At 34.6% G+C, this 25,976-nt stretch overlaps 1 protein-coding gene and 1 long non-coding RNA gene across 2 annotated transcripts; both read left to right on the forward strand.

Annotated features, from left to right (window-relative positions):
• Positions 1–25,976, forward strand: LOC108372319 (uncharacterized). Its single transcript, XR_001848843.1, has 3 exons — positions 1–11; positions 829–837; positions 25,765–25,976. It is a non-coding gene; the product is annotated as an uncharacterized LOC108372319 (long non-coding RNA).
• Positions 6,735–24,432, forward strand: LOC108372318 (protein EFR3 homolog cmp44E-like). The gene is given in 10 exon segments (XM_017627986.1): positions 6,735–6,876; positions 16,747–16,951; positions 17,010–17,163; positions 17,796–18,047; positions 19,089–19,219; positions 19,277–20,140; positions 22,745–23,186; positions 23,188–23,217; positions 23,272–23,430; positions 23,496–24,432. Coding segments are annotated over 10 exon segments (2,469 nt in total). The 5' UTR covers positions 6,735–6,791; the 3' UTR covers positions 23,643–24,432.

Here is a 25,976-nt window from a genome sequence, read left to right on the forward strand (position 1 = left end):
ATTGTATAATTGTTTTATTACATGGGACTCTGTAAATGGACCTTGCGCTAAATTCACAACATGAAACTTACTTAAAGTAAAATTATATCACAAAACATTTTAATTCGGACTTCATAAAAATTACTAGAACCTCTATTTGTGTGAAAAATAAGTGAAGGTTCAAGCACGTTGGATGCTTGTAGGTCAAATAGCTTCGATTGGTCACTCCGCTGTGAATCAAGTTAGATGCCTGTAATTTTACGTTATTCGACAAGACGATCCCGATCGCCCCTCCCCAAATAAAATCCTGTATCCGCCACTGCACTGTAGTCAAAGGGTTATATACAACTTTCTGCGAGGAACGCGATGAATTGCCAAATGAAATGTGAAATGTCATAACTAGGCACTTGGTTAATCACCTGAAATTTTTCGGATGGTAGTAGTAATATCGGTTTGGTACAAAATCCATTTAAGAAGCATTCATAGATGTCCAGAGTACTTCGACATTGAAACACATTTGAATCTGTGTCTCTGAAAGAGTTTTGGGTTAGGGTTAAGAGTAAATAAAGTCGCTAAAAAGGCCATCTTAACTTTGCTTCCTTCTGTCACAACGTACTCTGTCAACAGGGTTTTCAGCTTGCATTTATACAAAAAACCAATTCATCTCGAAATTGGATGCTACCCCAGAAATGCGCATGCAGCTTTCAGACATGATATCGAACTACTATTTTATACAATAATTAATAGCAGTGAAACAATTTCATTCTTCACATTAAAATTTAAAGTATGTATACTATTTCCAGGAAAAGTTTTTATTCATATTTAAATTGCAGTGCCTTTGATTTTTAGTAATTTGATGTGGGGTTCCATAAAATGAAAGGTGTTTAGTAAGGGTTCCATGATCTTAAAAGTTTAAGAACCCCTGCAGTAGATAACTATAAGAATAAAAATTTAGGAAAAAATTTAAACACAGGGTGTCCTTACGCTATTCCAGGAAAAACATATTTTTTTAATAAAAATTTCAAAAATTTTAATGGAATTAATAAAAAATTAATGTAAAAATAGGTTTTTTTATTAACTTATTTAATAGTACGGACTTTCAGCTTCCAAAATAAAAAATAACAAGTAAGAAAGTCTAAGTTCGGACCCGAACATAAAACACCCGGCGCAAATATTAAATATATGTTTTTCACCTTTCCGAAAACTACCGCTAATGGTAAGCCGAGGTGTATCAATTTTAAGTAAATTAGCGTCCTTAAAGTTCGAAATATTGAAGTTTCAAGCATTTCTGAAATTTACCGTTATATGAAAAGCGGCCGTAATTTTAGTCCGATTTCAATAATTTTCAACGTTTTGCTTTTATGTGGCAAGCGCAATAAAAATACCGAGTTTGGTACAAATTGGTAGAACGGTTACCGAGATACATATATGTGATCATAAGTGGGCGGTGCCACGCCCATTTGCCAAAATTTTATCATAAACGTATTTCTTGGTAACGAATTGTTGTAAGCGGCAATTTTGAATAAATTAGCTTTAATATTTACTGANGTCACCGCTTAATCGATTTCTCTTTTCATCCTGATCATTTATGTATACATTTGTCTATATCTATCTCGATTCGTTTTGCCTGTTACAAACAACCGTTATGTGAACAAAGTTATAATACCCTTGTGCACAAGTGCGCTCGGGTATAAAAATTGCTAGAAAGCTGACAATTTTCGAAACAGAGATGTTAAAGTCGTTAATAATTAACATTTTTCATAATGACATTCTTACATTCTTGTCACTAAAAATATTTCTCCAATTGATATTTTTATTTATTATAAATACTTGTACAAATTTAAGTGAAACAAATTAATGGCAACACTCAATAAACTATTTTTCGTGTTGAAATTTTGAAATCTGTTTAATAAAATTCAACCTTGCGTATTTTTCAGTGGGTTTTGTGTGCTTAGAATATTTATATCGATTGATTGGTACTGAATGAATGTGTGCACACATAGCAAAAGCTGCATTCATCTAATACTTATTCAGTGTTAAAAGATAAAGTGTTTCGTCATTCAATTGTTTCAATATTTCTTTGAATATGCTAATGTGTGCAATCGTTTCTACTTTGAGTGGATGTAGAATTGGAAAATTATAAGCCACATTCCCCAACAAGGAAAAATTCAATGAAAACATAATAACATAAACTTGATGATTTTTAATTTCATATGATTTCACAGCTTTACAGCTCTGGTAGCACACACGATGTAAATGTGCGCGAGCATGCTCGGCTTGCAGTGCATGTTCGTCGTTTGTGTGGGAAAAATTCATTTTCAGTGAGCATGCTCGTGGTTTGTGGCGTGGCTTGCGAGCATTACATTGAAAACAAAAACAAAAACTTCATTTTGCTTGATACTTGCAGCGTGCACATCGGCGGATAAAAGCATCCAAACCATGTGAGTAATTGAGTAGTCCACTTGCAAACAGCGTTATGTGATTTTATAATAGAAAGCCATAAATTTGAAAAAATTACTACGACAACAGGTAACATTTTAATTGAATCCTTTTTATTATAACCTGAAAATTTGGATAAGTAAGAGCCTTATAAAATTGTAACATAACATAACATGTCATAAGATAACATTAAGGCTGCATTTCTTTATTCATTCTGAATGTTTGGAATAAACTTTTTTGTTTATTTATTCTTTAGAACGTTCCTGATGATATGTTGACGTATATTTCAAACGCATTCTGTTTATTCCGGCTGTGAAATGGGATTATCCGGAATGTATAAAGAAACGCAGCCTAACAGTCTATACGACCTAAAGCAGTTTTCTAAGTTCATCAGAAGATGGATACTTTTGAAAGTTTATAAATAAGTATGATAGCGACTTTTGGAAGAAGACTTAACATTTGATGCGATTTTTTTTTCAGAATATAAAAAGATTTTGCACTCTGATGTTAGTGGACATGAAACTACTTTAAATACTGGTACGTAATCCACCAAAAACTAGAAATCGAAAAAATTATACATAGCACACTTTGCAAGTGGACTACTCAATTGAATTTTTGATAAATGAGGTTAAATTACTATACTTATATGTATGTACATTAGGCTGGGTCGATTTTGTATGGGGGAAAATAAAAGTCATTTGACCGCATTGTAATAGTAATATTATGATGTCTCAGGTCTCCGTCAATTGTTATTGGCCACGAAAGATTAATTTAAAACTTATCTTTAGCCCGCGCAATTGAATCAAAGTGTATGAATTTTGTAAATGAAACTTTGGCTTGTAATATCTATGGAATGCGTTATTGTTATAAACAGGACGATATATCAAATTAAGGGCTATTAAATTTAGTACCTCACGTTCACTTATCATTTTTCAATAAGTCTACACGTTTTTAAGATATTACGATAAAACTTACAAAAACTATAATTTTCCCTTATGAGTTTTCAATTCTTCATTACTTCAGCAACCAAGTGAAAAATACAAAAAAGTGAGACGAGATTTATTTCAAGCCTTTTAATGTTTTCGGATGTTTATATAATATTAAAATGACCATGGACTTGGTCACGCCGATTTGGTCAGTTTTCAAGATCGTGGTGAATGAATGTATTGTCAAAGATTAGGAATCGTTCGACAAGTTAATAGTAGTTTCAAACATATAAGTATTTACATACATTACAACTAGGGTGAGAAACGCCCATTTTGAGTCCATTTTTGCAGTCTTGAAAACTGGTGCGGAAGGGTTTCATTAGTCGCCGCAGAAGCACATATATATGATAGTAGGGGACGTGCAATAAGTGTTTAGATTTACATAAATATTTTAGTTAATTCCATTATGTGAAAAAGTGTCTGTAAGTAAATGCAATAGTCTTTAACATATCCTGGGAAATCCTTTTGCGGACTCTCCAATTGGACGATATTGCTTTGCATTCAGCTTGAACGAAAAAAGTCACTCACTTGCACAGTTTTCTGTAATCCGGTTCTTTTATTTAAAGGTTATTTATACAATTGAAGAGACATTTTTTTAGAAAAAAACTGGAAATCCACTTAAGTTTTTCGATATAACTTTAGTAAATGTTACTCGATCGGTGCGTAATAATTAACAAATTGAATGCGAGACTTAATGTTACTGATTTTTGATAATAATATGACTAAAATAGTTCAGATTATAAACAAATTATTTAAAATAAAAAAAATCTTGAACAAAATTTTTTATCATTTTCTTATATTTGCAATTTTTATATTGTATGCATAAACATAAGTAAACCAATTAGTGTGTCTAGAAGTTGTGCCTGTTCAGTGTTCCCATACTAATTTGCATAAACAAAATTTTTCCGCGATGATGGAAAATAATGGCTATTCTATTAGAGCTACCGATATTGTTCCTAAATTTGCAAAAATTCGCAAACTATAGCTAATATTAAAAAAGGATTAGAATATTTGGAACTAGCGATCTAAATGCATGCCAGCAATATTAATGTTGTTCTTTACATCTTTTGACTATAGGCCAGTGGAATTATCAAGAGAACAATTAAAATTTTCCTGAAAATAGATGAGTTTGAGATTAACGAAATGATACTTGCCTTTATCTTTTGCGTTAAAGGATTCATTATCTAATAATATGCACCAACATTTTTGGCTAAACCCAGAATTTGTTCGTCGTGTGTGGCTAGTGTTAGCCTCCACTGTTCACTTATAGAATTTCGGGGACTAAAATTTTGCGTAGCAATTGTCATAATACCACTGCTAGAACAGGTTGATTATGTATTCAGAAATTGCACATTTAGGTAGGGCTGCCAGATATCTCTGTTGCCAAACCGGGACACTTTAGGGAGGGCCTCTCACTCCCTTCCCTTTCTTTTAGACGTGCGAAAGGATGTAGTGAAATTTTATTTTGACAGACAAAAACAAAAACATAAAAACATGAGATCATGAGATCATTACTACGTACAAAACAAAACAACTTATCACAACTAAAGCACAGAGAATTTTTCACAATGCAAGAACCTTTTTTTATTCTTTATAAAAATGCAGTTTATACTAAATATATGAAAAAACATAAAAATAAAATTGTTAAACTTTTTGCTAAACTCGGGAAAATTCAATAAATTTGCATAAAAATTTGCAACATTCTAATCAAACTTTTTATAAAAATGTTTAAAATGAAGTTTTGCAGCCCATTAAATTTTAGTTGATTTTTGGTATTGTTTTTACTGTGAGTTTCTTCCATACAAACTATGTTCGATAATTCTTTTTATATGGAAGACACTGTCAACAAAAAAAATAAATGCTAAAATCAACGAAATTTGCTGGCAACTTCAGACTTGCACTTTATTAATTGGCTCAAAAGCCACATTTTCAAAATGTTTCTAAAAGATCTGATTAAAAATTGTGATCTGATGAAAGAGCCTTTGAGCCAATAATTTTGTACGGCACTGTACTTATAAGTGCTCTAGGTTTCATGAAAGAAAAAAATTTAAGTACAAGATAATATTGAAATATCAGTCATATTTTTCGTTACTGTGAACTTGTTTCAAAACTTCTGTCTTTTCCTTAATATAATTGTAAAACTCTGTGCACGTCATTTTCAACGTATTTAGGTACATATACTAATCATCAACTATTGCTTGTGCAAAGTTCAACTATCTCGAAATGTGACTATTTCACAAATGAAACCGGTGCACTGAGAGAAAGAAGTTTAGAATTAAAAAAGCGTGCTGAATTAAAAAAATACGCATATGAAAGAGCACCAACCCAACTCGTAATACGTTTAAGTATACAAATTTTAGTATTTAGTATAGAAATATTCATTCCAAATACGCCCTTATTAAAATGAAGCGATTTGCAATTACCGATTGTATTTCACAATTAAGTTAAAAAATATTTAAATTCCATGCTGGTTCTAATGGGAATTGAATCCTGACGCTCTGGAAATTAGCAAATTGTGGCAACCATCTTCGCGCACTCAGCTACAGCCAGACATGTAAATGTGCATTTAAATGTTGAGTTTGAGTCAACACCACGCGTGCGTGTTATGAAAGTATTATTTTTAAATACGAACATTTTTAAACGATAATCAAATAGAAAACATTCATGTTTACGATGCGTTATTTCCTTCAGTGAATTCATAACATTTTTCTGAATATTACAACGCTTTTTTATCCTAGTGTAGTGATTTTTGAACTTTATTCAAATTTGTGCAATCAAATCAAAAACCGGGACACTAAAACGAAACCCGGGCCATTTTAAGGTTGGACCGGGACATTGGGACAAATAGTCTAAAACCGGGACATTTCCGGGAAAACCGGGACGCCTGGCAGCCCTACATTTAGGGCCAATTTCAAATGAATATTTAAACGGCACTTAAGTTTAATTTTGCATTGTTTTTTAAATGCCATTTAGCTTTTGTTGGGCTTCAGATCAACTTTGTTTAAATATGCCAAACAATTGGTAGCACTGCTGCTTGTTCCTTGAAATTGTTTCTGCATTTGCCTGTTTGTTTACATTTTGTGCTGGGAATAGGTGGGATTGATTAAACAACCTACCAATCAATCTTGGTTGTTTGGTACAAACACAGGGTTACATATCTCATATTTAAAAGCCAATATTGGCCATTTATGTGCAGATTAAATGTATGATCTGGAAATTAATAGTGGAAGTTAATCAACAATCTCTGCTTTAGTAGGCCATCTGAAATTGGGCCAATGCATACATTGAGATTTTACTACATTTAAAATTACAAAACTTATAAAACCCTAAAAAATGTTTTACAGATTTAAAGGAAAAATTTGTTTCGCCGGCTGAAACACGCAATAAATGGCGTTAATACGTTGCTGCTTCGAGCCAGTTGAGCTGCCAGAATTTTTCGACACATTTGTACAGAAATGCACCGATCCAACATGTAAGTTTCCATTCATCAATATAAACGCAAAGCTATTATAAATTTATAAGAATTCTCATATACTAGAGGAGGCTCGAAAGGTTTTGAGCCTAAAGCTGCCTTTACATGAAGCGATTTTTTGACAGGCGATAATCGCCTGCAAAAATTGACTTGCTGTCTACTTTGAGGCAAGCGATTTTTGAATCACCATTTACAGAGGCGATTTTTTCAGAGCAATGTTGAATCGCCTGGAAAATCGCCTCATGTAAAGGCAGCTTAAGATATTAAAATATCTGATTGAAATGTATAAAGATTTGATTTTTCTATCACTCAGAAAAAGGTGTAGTTATAATTACCAAGATTTAGTTATAGTGACCAAGTGGCATAGTTGGATATGGCGAAATAAATATCCAGTTCACGAAAGTCTGCCATTTACTTGAGACTTATAGTTGGGACAAATGTATATTTGTTAACAATTACAAAACAACTACCTTGAGTGGACAATATTCAGCCCTATCTGCATTTCGATTACGTTCCCGCATTCCGCTCCGCTGGAATCGAACTTAGGTATTCTGCGTTACGATCGAAACGAAAGAAGAAGAGGAAGAGAGAAAACATCTTTCGAAATCAGCTGTTTGCCTAGGAATGTGTGAAATCGAAACAAAACAAAGAAATATTTGCCACCAAACTATAGCAGCTTATGAAATTAAAGTTTGTAAATATTTTAAAATAACTAAATATACCTAGAATCATCATCCATAGCCGCGGCGTTATTGCTTGAAGAGAAGAACGAGATTGCTGATGCGGAAGTTGAAAGGCGGAGATTTAGGGACATGTTTGATCTTTTTCAGATGAGTGAAGAGTCATAAGGAATTAATCTTGAACTGTATTACTCATCGCTTAAGGCCCGTCCACATACAACTTTGGCGTTGCGTTGGCGCTGGCGTCGCTTTGACAGCAGCGCGAGTAACGCCCGTGCTTGCTACAATGAACGCGTAGCAGAGAATACTTTGGTCACTAAATTAACACACTAGCGGCAGATAAATAAAAAAATTACATCAATAATTGCATTAAAAACTATATTTCGTGCCCGGATTTGATTAAAAATGAAAATTAAATCACATAATTTTGATTATTTAGAACAGCTGACGAACGACGCACGCGAAAAGTTGAGAGTTGGCCATCTTTCTGCGTTGTGTTGGCGTTGGCGTTGCCCAACTTTGGTTATATGGAGACTTTGATATAAATGCATGTATTCATAGTCAGCTGTCGAAGCGACGCCAACGCCAACGCAACGCCAAAGTTGTATGTAAACGGGCCTTTAGAGTCAGTGAAATTATAAACGTTGTTTGAGCACTCCACAACATTTGCATTTACTACAGAGTGGAAGATTTGAACGAAAATTAATCCCATTTTGAAAGCCGTCAGGAGGAGGGGAAGAACAAAGCTTATCTTTCCATAGCAAATCGAATTCGAGACAATATACGCACCTCTTTTTTAAAAAGTTAGTAAAAACGAGTGCAATAATAAAAGCATATTTTTAATGAACCTTCACATTTTATGTATGTATGTATCTATGTGCATACTTCTATTAATTTTATATAAAAAGAATAAATTGCATTCAGTGCATTTCACAGTCTTTTTTATAGATAATGTAAACAAAAACGCCTGGACTTCCACTTTGAAAACGTCGCGCAATATCCTTTTTGGTTGCCATTATTTGAGCCAATTTTTCGTATTGCCCGTATTACCGCTCGCGAAAACATAGAAATCGAGAAAATTCATTTATGATGACTTTTACAATCATGCACAGTATATTTTACTTACATTTTTTATAAAATTTTATTATTTAAACCCACGAAAATAACAATTGAAACGTTCTCCGTCAACAAATTTGCAACTTAGAAAAACGGAACTACGATCGAAATGTAGAATAGGTATAATCGTAAATTTCGAAGATTGATCGAAAGGAAACGGAATGCAGAATACCAAAGTTGCCAAACGGAGAAAATTTCGATTCGAGTCGAAATGCAGAATAGGGCAGCCGACTTTTTCTGTGTGCATCATATATTCCGCCGAATAGTAGTAGCATGTATAATGTCGTATCTCTTAGTTCCAGAATAGGCGATCATCATCTATGTGTGTTAGGTGATTTCAACTTGAGCTCTGTATTATGGCGTAAACTGAACAACTCATTATGGCTAACCCCTCTAAGCGCATCAGACGAAAGTGATCTGTATTCGATAGATAGTCTCTTAAGTATTGGATTATTACAAGTTAACAGTTATTTTAACAAGCTAAATCGTCTTTTAGATTTGATATTCTTAAGCAGTAATTTAAACTATCAGTTAACTGAGTGCAACTCGCCTATATCCGTAGGCAATGTCAACCACATTCCTCTAGTGTTAAGTCTACATTCCTATGAATTTTATACTGCTCCAGTCTCAGGCCGACGTTAAATTATAATCTGTGCGACTTTGATCATTTGAACTTAGTTTTAACGGGTCATAACTGGACTGACCTTCTCGCAAATTTAGACACTTCAAGTGCTTTTAAAACTTTTAAATCTTATGTCTATGAGTTGTGCTTAGATCTCATTCCTACTTTTCCCAGGAAGACCTACACTTTGCCCTGGTCTACAAAAGAACTAAAGTATTTAAAAAATCGGAAAAACAAATTCTATAAGAAATACAAGGCTTCGAACTCGTCTGCTTACTACGATCTATACAAATTTTACCTACAAGAGTTTAATTATCTCGACAAATATCTTTATAAAAAGTATATAAGTAATCAGGAAGCTAACATCAAAAATAATCCTAAGACGTTTCGGAGCTATATTAAGTCCAAGAAAGCTACTTCGAATATACCTTCATCGGTTTTCTATAAAGAAAAGCTCGCGAATACCCCTGAAGAGGCGGCAAATCTATTTACTGAGTATTTTTGCTCAAACTTTGTGACCGAGCTGGACTATGACAGCAGTTCCATCTGCAGTTGTGTCTCCGACTCTGCCCTATCATTTGGGTCGGTTACTCTGTCATCGGAAGACGTTGAAAAGGGTATTCAGTCTTTGAAAATCTCGAAACAAATGGATCTTGACGGCTTATCCGCCATTATTTTTAAAAAATGTCCCTTTTTTAATCGAACCCTTAACGATAATTTTAAATAAGTCTCTGTCCAATGGGGAGTTTATTAATGATTGGAAAAGGCTTCTATAACCCCAATTTTTAAAAGTGGCAATAAGAATGATGTTAGCAATTATCGACCGATTTCGAAATTGTCCACTGTCTCTAAAATCTTCGAATGCGTCATCAAAGCAAAGTTGTCATTCTCAGTCCGTAGCTTGATATGCCCAAACCAACATGGATTCGTCAGTGGCCGGTCAACTGTATGCAGTTTTTACTGCAGACTGTTTTGCAGCCTTTCAGGATGGAGATCAGGTTGATGCGATCTATACTGACTTCTCTAAAGCCTTCGATAGGGTTACCCATAAAATCTTAGTGGCTAAATTATCGGATATGGGCTTCCACTCCACTTTTTTGCAGTGGAATCGGTCTTATTTATATAACAGACAGTGCGTAGTTGCCTTTGACAACGTACCTTCGCAACCATTCGTCGCGCAGTCAGGCGTCCCCCAGGGTAGTATACTGGGGCCTTTGCTATTTACATTATTTATTAATGATGTCAGCTCCTACTTCCAAACTTCAAAATTCCTTTTGTACGCCGACGACCTTAAAATCTACGATTAGAAACTTGCATGACTCCTGCGCACTACAACTTAAGCTTGATAAGCTTTACTCGTGGTGCACCCGGAATCGGCTTTTTCTGAATGTAAAAAAGTGTTTTCATTCCACATTCACTAGAAAATATAGCCCGTTACAAAATTTCTGGCTCAACCCTTGATCATGTTACAGACTTCAAAAATCTTGGTATATATTTTGATTCCAAACTTCGATTTACTATCCACGTCAACTATGTTGTTTTGAAATCGTACGCTACGCTTGCTTTTGTAAGACGTAACTGTTCAGATTTCTCGCATCCATACACGCTCAAGATGCTATATACTTCATTAGTAAGATCTAGGATTGATTACGCAGCCTTCATCTGGAGACCGTATCACGTAACTCAAATTAACCGTATAGAGCGAATCCAAAAAATATTTATTAAGTTTGCACTCCGTTCTTTAAACTTTACTGATCCTATACCTCCTTACGAATCCCGTTGTCATCTTTTATCCCTGAAAACTTTACAGTCCAGATCTTCCTTTCTCTCTTGCAGCTTGGTGTATAACTTGATAAATTATACAGTTGACTGCCCTGCGCTACTGGAGCAACTAAACTTCTTTATTCCTGCGCGGAATCTCCGACACGTCCCTGTGTTTTACACTGAGTTTCCTAAATTTGACTACCTTAAATTTGCTCCCATGCCAAGAACTCTATCTGAATTAAATAATATTATTAACTTGGACTTCTCCCTGTCGTCTGGAGCTGTCCGGAGCCTACTGTATAATTTTTTTAACTAATTACTTTAACTAGTTCCTAATCAATTCCTTTCTGTAGTCAGTAAGAAATTAATTGTTTCGTATGACTTATAACAAATAAATAAAATAGGCTTTTTTACATCCAAGTACATAATAACAAATATTTGAACAGGAAACAACTCAGTTTTTGCTTTTATATTAAAATAATAATAGTTGCGTTCCAGATGCTTCACGATTTGCAGGTTTTGCAGGATTTGCAGGAAAAGTTGTAATCCCCATTAATAAACCTTATGTAAGGTGGTCACCTGGAACGACTTCCTGTAAAAACCTACAAATCGTGAAGCGTCTGGAATGCAACTAATGATGTTGCAGCCACGAAGTTTTCGTGCAAATGAAAATGTAGGTGTCAAACTACCAAATTGCCGGCAATAGATGGTAAGATATAAGCTCTGATATATATTGCTGTTGTAGAGCAATGAGCGATCTCCATATGCTATTTATATTCTAACATATGTATCAAGATATAAACTTTATCCTGTGGAGACGAGCAGTTATGCCTGGGTTATAATGGAAGTAACGGAACGAAGTGAACTGTAACTTAATTATCTTTTGTATGGTGAATGCAAATGGTTATAATGCACGTAACGTAACGTAAAGCGGAACAATTTAAAATCAATAGATCCTTACGAATTCGCCGCGATTTGCTACGATTCGCCCCGTCCATTATAACCAAGGCATTAGGAGCGTTCCTTATCTCCCAGAAATAGTCAGTAAAAGTCCGAAGTAGTCATATTTAGTCCAAAAAGTGTTCCTTAACTCGGGAATGACAGCAAAAATGAGAGAGCAACAGTCAGTGAGAGTGACTCTCATCAGTCCGAAGTAGTCAGATTTAGTCAAAGAATTTTTTCTGGCAAAATCCTGAAAAGTGTCAAACTCAACTGAATTTAAATTAACGGAAATTAAAGAATACGCAAAAAGTGAGAATAATCTAAAAAGTAAAAAAAGTTGAATTGAAATTGGAAGGAGGCAAAAAATTATTGATATAGTAAGTGTTTATTGTGCTTGTGCTTGTGTGAATGTGTTTTGTGCATACATTTCCATTCTTATTTGACGTTAGCTTTGTTGTTGCCATTCTTTGGACTAAAAATTTGGTTTTTTGCGTTCCTTTACTTTTCCTGTTATCCTCTTTTAGTGAGCGCATTTTGCTTACGCTCTGGCATTTTGACACTTTTCAGATTTTAGTCCAAAAAGATAAGGAAAGCACCTATTAGGAAGCACCGCGGCGAAAATCTAAATTCGCCATCAACCAAGGCGAATTTATACAAGGTGGTGTTCAAGGCGAATTTATACAAGGTGGTGTTGTCCAATCTGCTGATTTTTTCTTCTTTCCTTCGCCCTACATGTATTTTGTTTTTGCTTTTACTGATTTGACAGCATGCCCCTGAATACCAAAAACAAAATACATATAAACTTTGAGGCGAATTGAGATTTGACATTTTGCCCCTGATACAAAATACATGTAGTTGTTGTTTGTTGTATTCTTGCTACCACCTTGTATAAATTCGCCTTGGTGGTGTTAATGGCGAATTTTATATTTTCGCCGCTGTACTTCCTAATGTCAAAATGATGTATTTGTTGTAATATGAATTGCCTGGTTTACAACAAACACATAGTTTTGACTAGTACTACGTTTATACACACGTCTTATTTGCAAATAACAATTTGCAAAATGGTAAACTTTGCCGTATAAACGCCGAGTTAATTTTTTATTTGCAAATAACAATTTGCAAAATGGTAAACTTTGCCGTATAAACGCCGAGTTAATTTTTTATTTGCAAATAACAATTTGCAAAATGGTAAACTTTGCCGTATAAACGCCGAGTTAATTTTTTATTTGCAAATAACAATTTGCAAAATGGTAAACTTTGCCGTATAAACGCCGAGTTAATTTTTTATTTGCAAATAACAATTTGCAAAATGGTAAACTTTGCCGTATAAACGCCGAGTTAATTTTTTATTTGCAAATAACTAAATCACGCAAATAAGTATTTATGAGTGATACTATTTGCAAATAAGCGCAAGACGCCGCCATTCTTAGGCTTATTTTCTTTTTCGATGTTCATTGCATTCATTTTCTTTTTCGATGTTATTGCCTTTTTATACCATGCTCTGACCGACAACGAAAACACTTTGAAAGCGAGTTTTGCAATTGTGGGCTGAAAGCTGTTCACACCGGCTGTTACATCTTAGTTGACATTTCTTACATCCTCTGATTACAGTTTTGCTACATAAAACCAAAACCAAAATGCTTTTCCCTCATTTTCTTTTCATTAGCAACCTCTTACTTTCATTCTTATTTTACTTTTGCCAGCCAATTAACAATAAATCCGAAATGGCGTATTAAAAATGATAAAATATGACTTCCACTTCGATAAATAATCGAAAAAAATAGTGAAGACATTGATTGGAATGAGGGGAACGTGAGTTCTCAAGTATTTTTCAGCGAGGACTGGTTTTCGTTTGACAGATTTTACATGGACGAAAACACAAGTTTTAAGTCGAAAACCAGTTTTAGCAACGAAAACATGTTTTCGATGTCGGTCAGAACATGGTATTATATTCAAGACGTTGCCATTTTTAATTTTATTTTCTTTTTCGATGGTCATATTATTGCCTTTTTATAATCAGGCAATATTAAATAAAAAGTTTTCACCGTCGAATAAACAGTGAGTTAGGTATTTGCAAATAGCTTACGTATAAACGTGGTAATTAGTAAGTACCGCGGCGGAAATCTAAATTCGCCATCAACACCACCTTGTATAAATTCGCCTTGGTAGGGATGCAAATCAAAAAAGTACATCGATGTTTTTTTCCATTCGATGCATCGAATTATAGCATCGGTTCATATCAATATATCGTATAAAAACATCGATATTTTCGATGCATCGAATGAAAATATCAACAGTTTCTTTCAATTAAAAATATACAACAAGAAAATGAAACAATCGGAGCTCCGATAAATGTTTAAGTATTAACTCACAGTGAAATGTATTTATTGATTTAAGTAGTTACAAATACCTTTTTTTTGTTTTTTGGGAAACTTTCGAATACAGTTTTCGGAAGGTACTGAATTGGCGACAATAAGCATAGTAAAGTAATTTAAAGTGTGCCAGCTAGCAATGAGATTCTATTTCGGTACCCTTATTTGGTAATTTATTATCATTATTTTTTCCTTGACACCCTTATGAGTGGTAACTAATTTGAGAAAAAAAATAAAAAGAAAAATAAATAAATCCTTTAATTCAAGTCAAATTTTAGTTTTTAAACAGATGGAAGTCCTCCTCTGGGAGTATGGAATTGATTTTATATACAAATATGTATCTATACCAAGTTCCTGTACTCCATAAAAAATATTTTCTGAGATATGATATGTGGTATGAAAATTCCGTTTGTGTGTTTTAAGTTGGCTAAATGGTACCAGTGTACACACTTTAATGGGATTCGATTGAGTAGTTAAAGCGTGAAAGTGTAAAAAATAAACAAACTCACTTTCGGATTTATAATATTAGTAAGGATAGTGTATAAATAGTGAAATTTCCACATATAGAATAGTTACTAAAGCTAAGAGTTTGGAAGCATACAAAATAATTAGAATATGTACACTGCATAATCCAACTACACAAGATCTGACAAGATGATGCAAAAGAAAAAAAGTAATTTTCTGGCTGACGTTTGTTATTTCGGCGCCATGTTATTTTCTTTGAAAAGTAAACAAAGAATATGAAGACGAAGCATAAAGAAAAAAATGCAAGCAATTTTGCAGCACATGTTTGTGCTAATCAATTTATTATTTTGTACGTGTTTCTGCAACCAATCACCGTGCACTTCATTTTAATTACATTTGCACAAAAAATTTATTGAAAATCGCTTAAAAATCACTGAAATAAACCACTGACAAAATGCACATAAAGAAAGAAGCAAAACAGAAATAGCAAACTTCAAAATTACGAACGTCACACACTTTTTTCTCAATTGCTATAACAAATGGCTGCTTCTCAACCGGTCAGATCTGTTCTAATTGGTTCATGTGCAAGAATGATACAATACAAGATTGCGCCGTCCTGGGCGTTGACATTTGTATATCACAAGTAAACAAAGAATAGAGCGAAAAGAAGAACGAGGAGTTGAAACTACCAAAGCAGTTCACTATACAGCGAAAAACGTGTTTTAATTTTGCTAAATGCCAAAATATTGCATTTTTCACCTAGTTTATAAGAGAACAGTGAACATTTTAGTGCACTCCATTGCTTTGCAATTAAGGCTGCTGCGGAAAACTGCAGCAGCATCTCTGCTGGATTGATTAGTTAACTTGCTAATGGAGGCTGCGTGGGGCAGAAACAAAATCATTGTCAGGAAATGCTTTTAATATAATAATAGAGAAACATTACGGGAACGGCTTTGCCGTGCCCTATGTACACAAAATGCAGAGATTCGTCCTAGCGCTACACTTGCATCTACGCTTCTTGCATCTTGGCGGCTGTCGCAATTTAACACACAGCACTTCATTCTATTAGTTTTTAGGCAGTCTCCAACTCAAAAATCGCTCACAAATTGCAAATTAACACAATTTAAACTGATTTTTCACTTATAATTCAAATTTCTCTTTCGCTGATTTGTAAACAAAGGTTTATTTACAAGTTACCACAACTGTAAAAATCGGCAAAACCAAAATAGCGGTACCACTGACGGCAGCCTTTGTTCGCTGCACCGTGGTTCATGTATACAGTGTACATTAATGTATACAATTGTACACAAAAGTCGATATATCGAAAAAATACATCGATATATCGATATATATCGGAAGGTCCAAAACATCAGTTTTATTCGATGCATCGAAAAGTAAACATCGATGTTTCTGATGCATCGACATTTTTTCTGCATACCTAGAATAAAGTATATTACGGGTTGGGAACTATTTGTGGTATTTTCGATTTGATAATTATTGGATTCAATTTTTAAGTTTGTTTGTTGTAAACGACACAGTTTTCAATAGAGATTGTAGTGAAAAAACATGTCTGGTAGGTGATTAAATTCTTGCTTCAGGGTTCTCCTTATCTTAAATACATATGTGTACAATAATCGCGATAAGGTTTTGACAAGGCTGATTATGACAATGGCAATAATAGCCGTCTCAAATATTCACTATTTGTCTTTTAACTTATCCGTTATTAGCCTCAGACGCATCGATTTAATTGATACGTTTCCCACGTACTTGTTTGCTACTGAACGTCCATCAAAGTCCATTCAAATGTTCAGTTATCGCTGTTTACGTATAATATTTCCGCAACCTTCGGAGAATTCTTCAATTTGTTCGTGCTCATTTCACGGCTGCGTTTTTTGCTTTGTCCCTTTAGGTTGCTGCGGCTGTTGCTCGGCGCTTCGTCCGCGCTACAAACGACTGGTGGATAATATTTTTCCCGTAAATCCCGAAGATGGTCTTGTCAAATCCAACATGGAGAAGCTAACATTCTATTCATTAAGTTCACCAGATAAGCTAGATCGAATTGGTGAATATCTTTATCAGAAAGCAAGCAAAGACATAAATCGCAAGCGTTATAAGTAGGTATTTTATCCCAATGAAGAGTATTAAAAAATTTCAATATTTCTGCTTAAATAGATTTGTAGAAATTGCTATGGAGGCGATGGATTTACTTCTGCAAGCGTGTCATGCACAAACAACGTTGAACTTATTTGTGGAATCATTTTTGCGTATGGTACAGAAATTACTGGAGGATACCAATCCTAATCTGCAAATAATGGCAACAAATTCGGTAAGACAATCATTCAACTAATTTGGTGCAAAAATAACTATCGGAGTCCTCTTTGCATAAATCTTATTATTTTTAACTTTTCATTTTGAAGAGAACCTGGAGGAACAACATAGCGATATGTTAAACTAAGAGTCCCGGCCATTAACTCTTAACATTTCAACATTAAGAAAATAATAATTTTATTCCTAATTAATTGTTTTTAATTATTCTGTGCTCAGATGTGCGAGATGTGCTAAATCTTAGATTGCGTTCACAGCTTCCCAAGATCATATTTGCATTAGAAATAAAGAAACAGAAACAATTAGGGTATTGAGCTCTCCCTCGACAGTCTCGTCTACGTTACCGGAACGACAGTCGATCTACGTAACAGGGACGTCCCAGGTTCATATCTGGCCAAGGACTGTCAGTCCAGCATCATTCCCCAAATAAGCTGAAGAATTTGTATACTATTACAACAACCACCCATACAAAAAATTACAAATGATGGACAAAAATTGCGAGGATATAATGCTATGGTGGAATGCTTATTTAATTTGATGCTTTCTGAGCGCATTAAGATACACACTATATCCCAAAAAAATGTTTAGATAATTAATTCTTTAATATTATGTTTTACGATTTTCCTTTTTCAGTTTGTAAAGTTTGCAAATATAAATGAGGACACACCATCGTACCATCGTCGCTATGACTTCTTTATATCAAAGTTCTCGGCCATGTGTCACGGTAACCATGACAATATCGAACTGCGAGATAGTATACGTTTAGCTGGTATTAAGGGACTGCAAGGTGTAATACGAAAGACCGTTTCCGATGACTTGGTAGAGAATATTTGGGACAAGGTGCATATGGAAAAAATTGTACCATCGCTGTTGTTCAATATGCAGGTGAGCCATGCAATCTTAATGAAGTGCATGTTTCTTTTGTATTTTGCTTAAATTCCTCGTTTAATAAAAATCCCGTTTTCTTAATTTTGGAAAATTAATGCCGCTGAAAAGTTTTGCGTGAACGTTTTGTTTGTGAAGAAAAATTTAATAGCGGTAACAAACGTTTTCATTACAATTATAATAATTTAGATTTTTAATAGATATGTGTACCGTTTTACATAATTTATTGAAATATGTATTCGATTTTCATATACTGTTCTTGCAAATATGTATATATGTATATACATACAGTCAACCAATAAAGTTTAGGTACAGCGAATTTTTTACAATACGGGCAACTATTTTTTAAATATTTTATTTTTCGCTAATTTTTTTATAAAAATATGGTTAATTCTACAACAAAAACCCCAAAAATTCAAGTTCCAAACCTTGTGCAAAATTAAAGAAAATTATGCAAAATTTCATTCAAACATTGCACTTTTTATTACGCTCTCTAGAAAAAAGTTGAGTATGTAGTTTTTTAGCCCATTCAATTTTAGTATAATAAAATGCAAGTATGAGGAAGCTAGGACTTACCATTGATTTTTGGGAAATTTTTTTGGTGAAGATGTCGCACATTTTTTCCATATAAAAAAATTATCAAACATTATTTTATATGGAGAAAATGAGCGACACCTTCAACATTGCTAAAAAATCAATAGTAAGTCCTATCTACCTCAAACTGCACTTTATTATACTAAAATTGAATGGGCTAAAAAACTGTATACTCAACTTTTTTCTAGAGAGCGTAAATAAAAAGTGCAATATTTGAATGACATTTTGCAGAATTTTCTTTAATTTTGCAGAAGGTTTGGAACTCTGATTTTCGAGTTTTTTGTTGTAGAATTAACCACATTTTTATAAAAAATTATCAAAAAATAAAATATTTAAAAAATAGTTGCCCGTATTGTAAAAAATTCGCTGTACCTAAACTTTATTATTGACTGTTATATGTATATGTATCTTTCAAAATAATGGTCTAAGATTTTGTAAATTTGGCAGTCGGGTAATTTAACACCTGTGGAAGATGCTACACATGTTACACCACCAGTTCTGGCCGAAGAAGTATTACGCGAATTGGTTGGGCGCGCATCTTTTGGCCATATTCGAAGTGTACTCAAACCACTACTTACGTATGTAAATGCATAAATCTTTCTTATGTTAACTAAAATATTTTCTTTTCTGTACAGCCATCTAGACCGACATGAGTTATGGGTCCCAAATACTTTCGCTATACACACATTTCGAATTGTGATGATTTCCATACAGCCGCAGTACTCATACACAGTAGTAGAGACGCTGATGCAACACTTGGACAACAATTTCAAATCCTCACCGAAAACACGCACTTCACTGGCTGTAGTGCTCTCTAAGATAATCGCTATTGCCGCTGGCGAAAGTGTTGGCCCTTCTGCATTAGATATTATTAATAATTTGCTTACCCATTTGCGTACCAGCGTTAGCACAACGACCGAAATTACCACCGAAGAATCTCAGTACCAAGAAGCACTCATAAATGCACTCGGTGAATTTGCAAATCATCATCCAGACTACCAGAAAATAGAAATAATGCTGTTTATTATGAATACGGTGCCAGATCTTTCAAAGAAAAGCAAAGGCGATCAAATGCTTCAGAATATACTTTTAAAATCGCTCCTGAAGGTGGGCACCCAGTACAGCACGGTTTCATTCGAAAAGGCGTTTCCAGCTTCATTTCTACAACCCTTACTGAAGATGGCACGTGCACCGCATGATCCAACGCGTGTTATCGTCATGCAGATCTTCCAGGCGCTACTTGATCGTCACCAAAACGAAAAGGTGCTTAGTCACGTGACTGTCAAGACTTACCCGGCATTGTCACAAGAGCCACCATCGCGCTCTGATATAATTTTCACGCATAAATACGGTGCTAATATAATGCAGGCACTAATCGATAGCATGGCTCTATCTGATCGGGTTGAATCGCTTATATCCAGCTATAACACAGCAGCTTTACTTATAGTCGAAATGGCGTGCGGAGAGACCGTACAAGAATTTTTGTTATTCATTCTCGGGTGTGTATGATGAAGTATTATCTAAGAGTTGTAATCATAAACTATTTATTCGACTTTTTAGTGATATTCATCCTCATTGCGAGAGTCGTGTCGAATGCAGTAGTTTTTTCGAGAGTCGAATCCTTTCGAAAATTTCACGTCATTGTCTAAAATTTCCACTCGACTAGCGTATTAAAACGGAAAAACTTGGCAGCGCTGTATGGTTTTCGACGATTTTCGTCGTTTACTTATTTCGGCGCGACAGTAGACAATGCCAATGTTGTCGAGTCGTACAATGTAGCCCAACTTACGACTTACGCAATGAGGCTGATAATACTTCAACAAGGCATAGGATTGTTGTGCATTATATTCCATATACTAAGAGCTCTGATCCAATAATTTTCGTGAAAAATCCTGTAAAACTGTCAAACAGCAAAATTACTCTCTGAAGTGAGAGTGAGTAACAACAAAAAGTACGGGAACAAAAAACCATTTTTCCTGTAAAAACGTCCACCAGTGATTGCTTGACACTTTTCATGATTTTATTAGAAGAAAAAGTTCGGGTAAAATCTTGCAACTTCATTCTCTACACAACTCTCCAAAAGTCGCTCTCATTTACAGGATTTTGGAGTACGGGAACATTTTTCCTGCAACATCCTGCAAGTTCGTGTAAAATCCTTAAGTTCATGAAGTACTGGATCAGAGCTAATGTATGCTCGACAATTGGTTTTGTATAGAAGTAAATGCCTAGCACCGTCAGCAAAAAAAAAATTTTAAAATCAACGCTATTTTCTAGCGAATAGAAATTTGCACTTTATCATACTAAAATTTGATGGGCTATAAAACTGAATAAAAATTTTAAAAAGTTTGGTTGTAATAGTTAAGCGAGTGTCTACTTACACACGCCACGGTAAAAACTACGCCGAAAGAAGTTCTGTCTCACTTCTCTGGCAACACAGAAAGGAGAATTCTGAGTAGTAAGGGTTATAATCTCTAAGCGCGGCCGAAGGCCGCCTACGCATGAAGAATAGTTAAAGTGTGTTAAATTTTTGTTTGAAGTTTGAAATATGGGTTCATGTGGTGCTTATTATGTAATGTGCTAGACTTTATAAAAAAATATAAACATCAAATGAACAAAAGAAAAATAGCCAAAACTGGTCAAAATCACTTAACTTAATCAGCTGACCACAACGGTACAAACATACATATCGACGTTTAAAGTACAAAACCGCGTATCGTCATTCTGCAAAACCGCATAACTGACATTTGCTGCGAAAAATTGGATTGCTCACACAAGCTCTTGGCTCAATCCTTATCCATTCGTCCTGAAATATATTAGCCAGAAATGCGATTGCTTTATAAAGAAGAAAACCATTTTGAAATATGAGTGTTTTTAATCTCTAGAAAATAATGAATGCAACCTCACATAGCGGTTTTGCATTTTGTTGGTACGCGGTTTTGTACTTTAAACGACGATTACAATATGTGCGCGAAGTTTCAGCAAGTTTTCACTGTTTTTTTTTTTCTTTTTTAATGTTCATTGAATTACAGTATCGGCCATATCTATAGCAGCCCCATTTCATGGTGCTAATGTTTGGCACTTATGAATATTTATTTGTTTTTAATAATTTTCAAACAAATTACAGTTCATGCTCTCCAAGCTTAAGGCTTTGTAGAAACCTGAAAAAATAAATCTTCATCAAGTGTTAGGCACTCCGCACATTAAGCGCCTAGTCAGTGTAATAGTTTCGGCATACTAAAGTATGAACCTTTTGTTGCGAACAAATGTATTTCAATGAAGCTCTGTATATTATGATTATTTTATTGCAGAAATATTCGTGGAAGTGTATTAGTGAGAAAGGCCGCCCAGAAAATGTGTAATGTGTGTGCCAGCCGGGCTTGTGCAGAAGTAAAGTCGTCATGCATTCGTTTCGGCATGACAACACGATTACTCTACTATGATTAGTTGCGTAATGTGCGGAGTGCCTTAAAGTTTTNCAGCCGGGCTTGTGCAGAAGTCGAGTCGTCATGCATTCGTTTCGGCATGACAACACGATTACTCTACTATGATTAGTTGCGTAATGTGCGGAGTGCCTTAAAGTTTTTTTGAGTATACAGTTTTAGAGCCCATTCTATTTCAATGTTATGTGCAAGTTTCAAATCGCTAAAAATTACCATGGATTTTTTAGAATTTATTTTGCCGAAGACTGCGGTTTTCTCCCTCATAAAAATGAACGATGAAATTTCCACATTAGGTTTGTATAGTAACCTATAGTCAGTACTAATTTGTACTGGAACCTGCAAATTTTTTACTGGAAAAGTGTATGATAACCCAAAAAATTTGTAAGAAAGCACTGAATCGAGAGCGTAACAACACGGAAGAGCTGCAAATTCTTGCTAGTGAAATTTTTACTAGCAGAAGAAGAAGAATAAATGTCAAAAGCCGCCATTACTCCAAATTGATTTTTCGGAAAATTCGCTTAGACTTACACGTATAATCCTTCTGATATACGCGCTTAGTAAAAGAAAAACACCCGCCCTAATATTTATATACATACTTATATAAAAAATATCTTTGATGCTAGCCCTGTTTTAATAAATATCGGTTCTATTATATTTCTCCAGAATTCAACAGGTCGCTCTTACAGCTGATTTGGAATTAGAAACAGTACACAAATGCAATTTGCACTGTATTGCAATCGCTTTGATGTCTTTGATTTCTCGCGTTACAGGCGTTAATAACTTGCTCGAATACACCCAAAAGATAATCGATGCCAGAAAGGAGGAGGCTCCATATTTCTTGCCGCCCTTACTTGACCCCAAGAAGACTACAACTACGAAAATGAATTTATATCTACCACACTTGGCAATTGATAAAATAGCTCTAGCCGAAAATCTTCAAAATGCTGGCATGGACTCCAATCGCCTACAAACCGGCACTCCGTATGCTCTGAATCAAAGCGATAATCCTGCGCACCGACATTCTTGGGTTGACACAGTCAGCAACCCACAGTTACCTCAGCGCAATAGCTCTGCAGACTTGACGGCATACAATGCTGATGGTGATCAGTGTTACCAGTTCACCGGGTGTCTCAAAGGTTAGCTCCCCCGTAATACAAAATATACAAAGTGCCTAATTCTTGAAATTTTAGAAAACACTTGCACCAGAATACAATTTTGAAGCCATGAAACGGGCATTGGCAGAACCATCAGACGCGATGAAGCGCGAGCAGCGAGAGAAACAATTGCAGATTGTCCGCACATTCCGAGAGGATAAGTTTGAGGATTTAGTACGACGCACTGAACCCAAAGTAAGTGCACAGCAGCATTCTCGTCAAACTTAAATATTCTAGTTTTAATTTTCGATTTTTGTTAGCATGATCTTATTCAAAATCGACTAAACGATCTTTTCAACTCATTGGCAGTGGAGCGTCAGATAACGCAAAGCGACATCAAAATACAACAGCTGCAAGCAGAAAAACCTGTTTATGAGACCAATTTTCCTGAGTTGTTCTATTACTAAATCATTAAAGGAATTATATTTATCTTGAAAAAAAGTAAGCAACCGATAAACCCTTTCTGCTCGAATGACAAATTATTAATTGTTAAAGCTGCGTAGCGATAAAATGCGAAGTCTATTACTTGCGTACAGATGTATGCAAATCGGCGTAATTAATATAAACGCGTGGAGTGAATTTCTAGTTAGTCATTGAATAAACGAAGAAAGTATTAAACACTTGCACATTGTATACATTGTGCCTATGTAAAAGTAGGTGTAATTTTTCCACGCTTTAATTACTAAATTGAGACACAGTAAGATAGTTGAAAGTAACTTTACTGATAGCCCGCGTAAAACTTATTATGAGTATTCATGGAAACACGTAAATGCCTCGTAAGCGCGTAAACCTCGTAAATAAACCGATTTTCCATACAAAATTAAGTAAGATGTGTACAAGTTGGTTTTGTTTGTCAAATCCACACTACCTTTATTTGAATATTCATATTCTAATCTACCTATGCTATTTCTTAACTATATTTCTTATTTTCTAATTTCTTAAAGCTAAATTGTTGACGCTGCATTTCTAAGTACTTTACTAAGTACATGCATTCGTTCCCACGTTTCTGCATTTGCTGCTGCTGCTGCCGCTATTGTTGCTGGTTTCAAGTGTGTGGAAGCAAATTCCACTACATATGTTAACTACCCTCCCCTTCAAATGCGGTTGCCCTCACACACAATTGCTTCCAAGCGGGCTCTAATATCTTCTCTGCTTTTGGCAATGTCCATCGTTGACAAATTATGTTGAGGCTGGTCAGTATAAGTTTTTATTTTGATAACAATACTATTATTATGATTGCTGTGAGTATTGAAATTACGCCATACCACATCCATTTTCTATTTTCAAGAACGACTTTTATCTCTTCCATTCGCTCGTTATTTCGAATATGCAGTTTATGAAGGAATGGCAATGATAGGTGTCTTTGTTGACTTGTCTCAATTGAAATAGTTTTCTTAGGAGCTAGGAGCTCAATAATATCGATCTGATGATTTGCTTTGTATTTCTCTCCATTTATCGTAAGAGATTTTTCAAATGTAATTAACAGGGTTCCAGTTAAATTATTCTTTAAATACAACATTTTGTTATTTCGTGCCACAGGGATTATTTGATATAATTTGCAAATTTTTTTTATTTGAGGAATTTTTCAAGATAAATCAGGGCATCGTTTTGGTAATAAATTTTCACATCTGAAATTGTAATAATATCGGACATAGGAACAAGTGTGTTTTCCTTGAATTCTATCAAACTGATTTCTTCTGAATTTAAAATTAGTGGGTCTACGATATTATATTTTGCTAAAGTTACACCATATAAAATGTTTTTTTTTTATATTAGCAACAACTATTCTCTTTCTTCGTGCCATATGCAGAGTGACCCACTTCATAATCAATTGCATTTATAGTATTGATATTATTAATTCGTCTGTTATTTCATCAATTGTTTTCTTGAATTTCTTTTTTATTTCTATTTGTCTATTTCCAGCCCTTATAGTTTCATTTTCGGTAACCGTATAAATTTGTAAGTCTTGATGGTCGGGCACTCCAGCCACAAATTTAAGGCCCTTATTATGAGCTGCATTCGATTTTCGATCTTCGCTGGCTATCGAAGATCGAAAGTGAAATTTGTATTATGAGCTATGCAAGCGTGTCGAAATTTTCGTGGAGTATCGAATTTTCTGTCGACCAGAATTTTGCTTTCGTTGGTGTAGCGAAGTGTTAGAAAATTGTGAAAAATGTGTGATTTTGTATATGTTTTCTTACATTTTGGCGGCTAGACACTAATTTTAAACAATTTTTATTAATTTCGTGCAGTTCTAACATCGTGAATACTAAACACAAGCTCGAAAGGCTGGTTTTACTTGTGAAAGAAAATCCCAATACTCTGTTGGCACGATCTCTGAGAACAAAATCGCATCGCTGTTGATAGTTTTAAAATATTTTAAATAGATTTGGCTCATAAACGCCTCTTTAGATGGTCGGAACTTTTTAATGAATCTGTAGACAAATTTCTTAAATATATTTTATATCAAAATATATTCGAAAGACTAATAAACTTAAACTCTCTTAAACATTTGCTACTCCTGGCCAGTTGCTGCTGCTATTGTTGCTGGTGTCAAGTGTGTGGAAGCAAATTCCAGTACATATGTTAACTTACATTGATACGAGGCATTTACGCGTTAAGATGAATTAGCCTATCGATTGTTATATATGTTTGTAACTTAGCTTGAAAAATAATTGGAAATTTTAATATTTATGCTCTACCATTAACAGACTTTTAAATAAACGAATATTTGCGTTATA

This window comes from Rhagoletis zephyria, unplaced genomic scaffold, assembly GCF_001687245.7.
Source record: "Rhagoletis zephyria isolate East Lansing unplaced genomic scaffold, Rhagoletis_zephyria_1.1 Rzeph_scaffold_05636, whole genome shotgun sequence".
NCBI classification, from domain to species: domain Eukaryota; kingdom Metazoa; phylum Arthropoda; class Insecta; order Diptera; family Tephritidae; genus Rhagoletis; species Rhagoletis zephyria.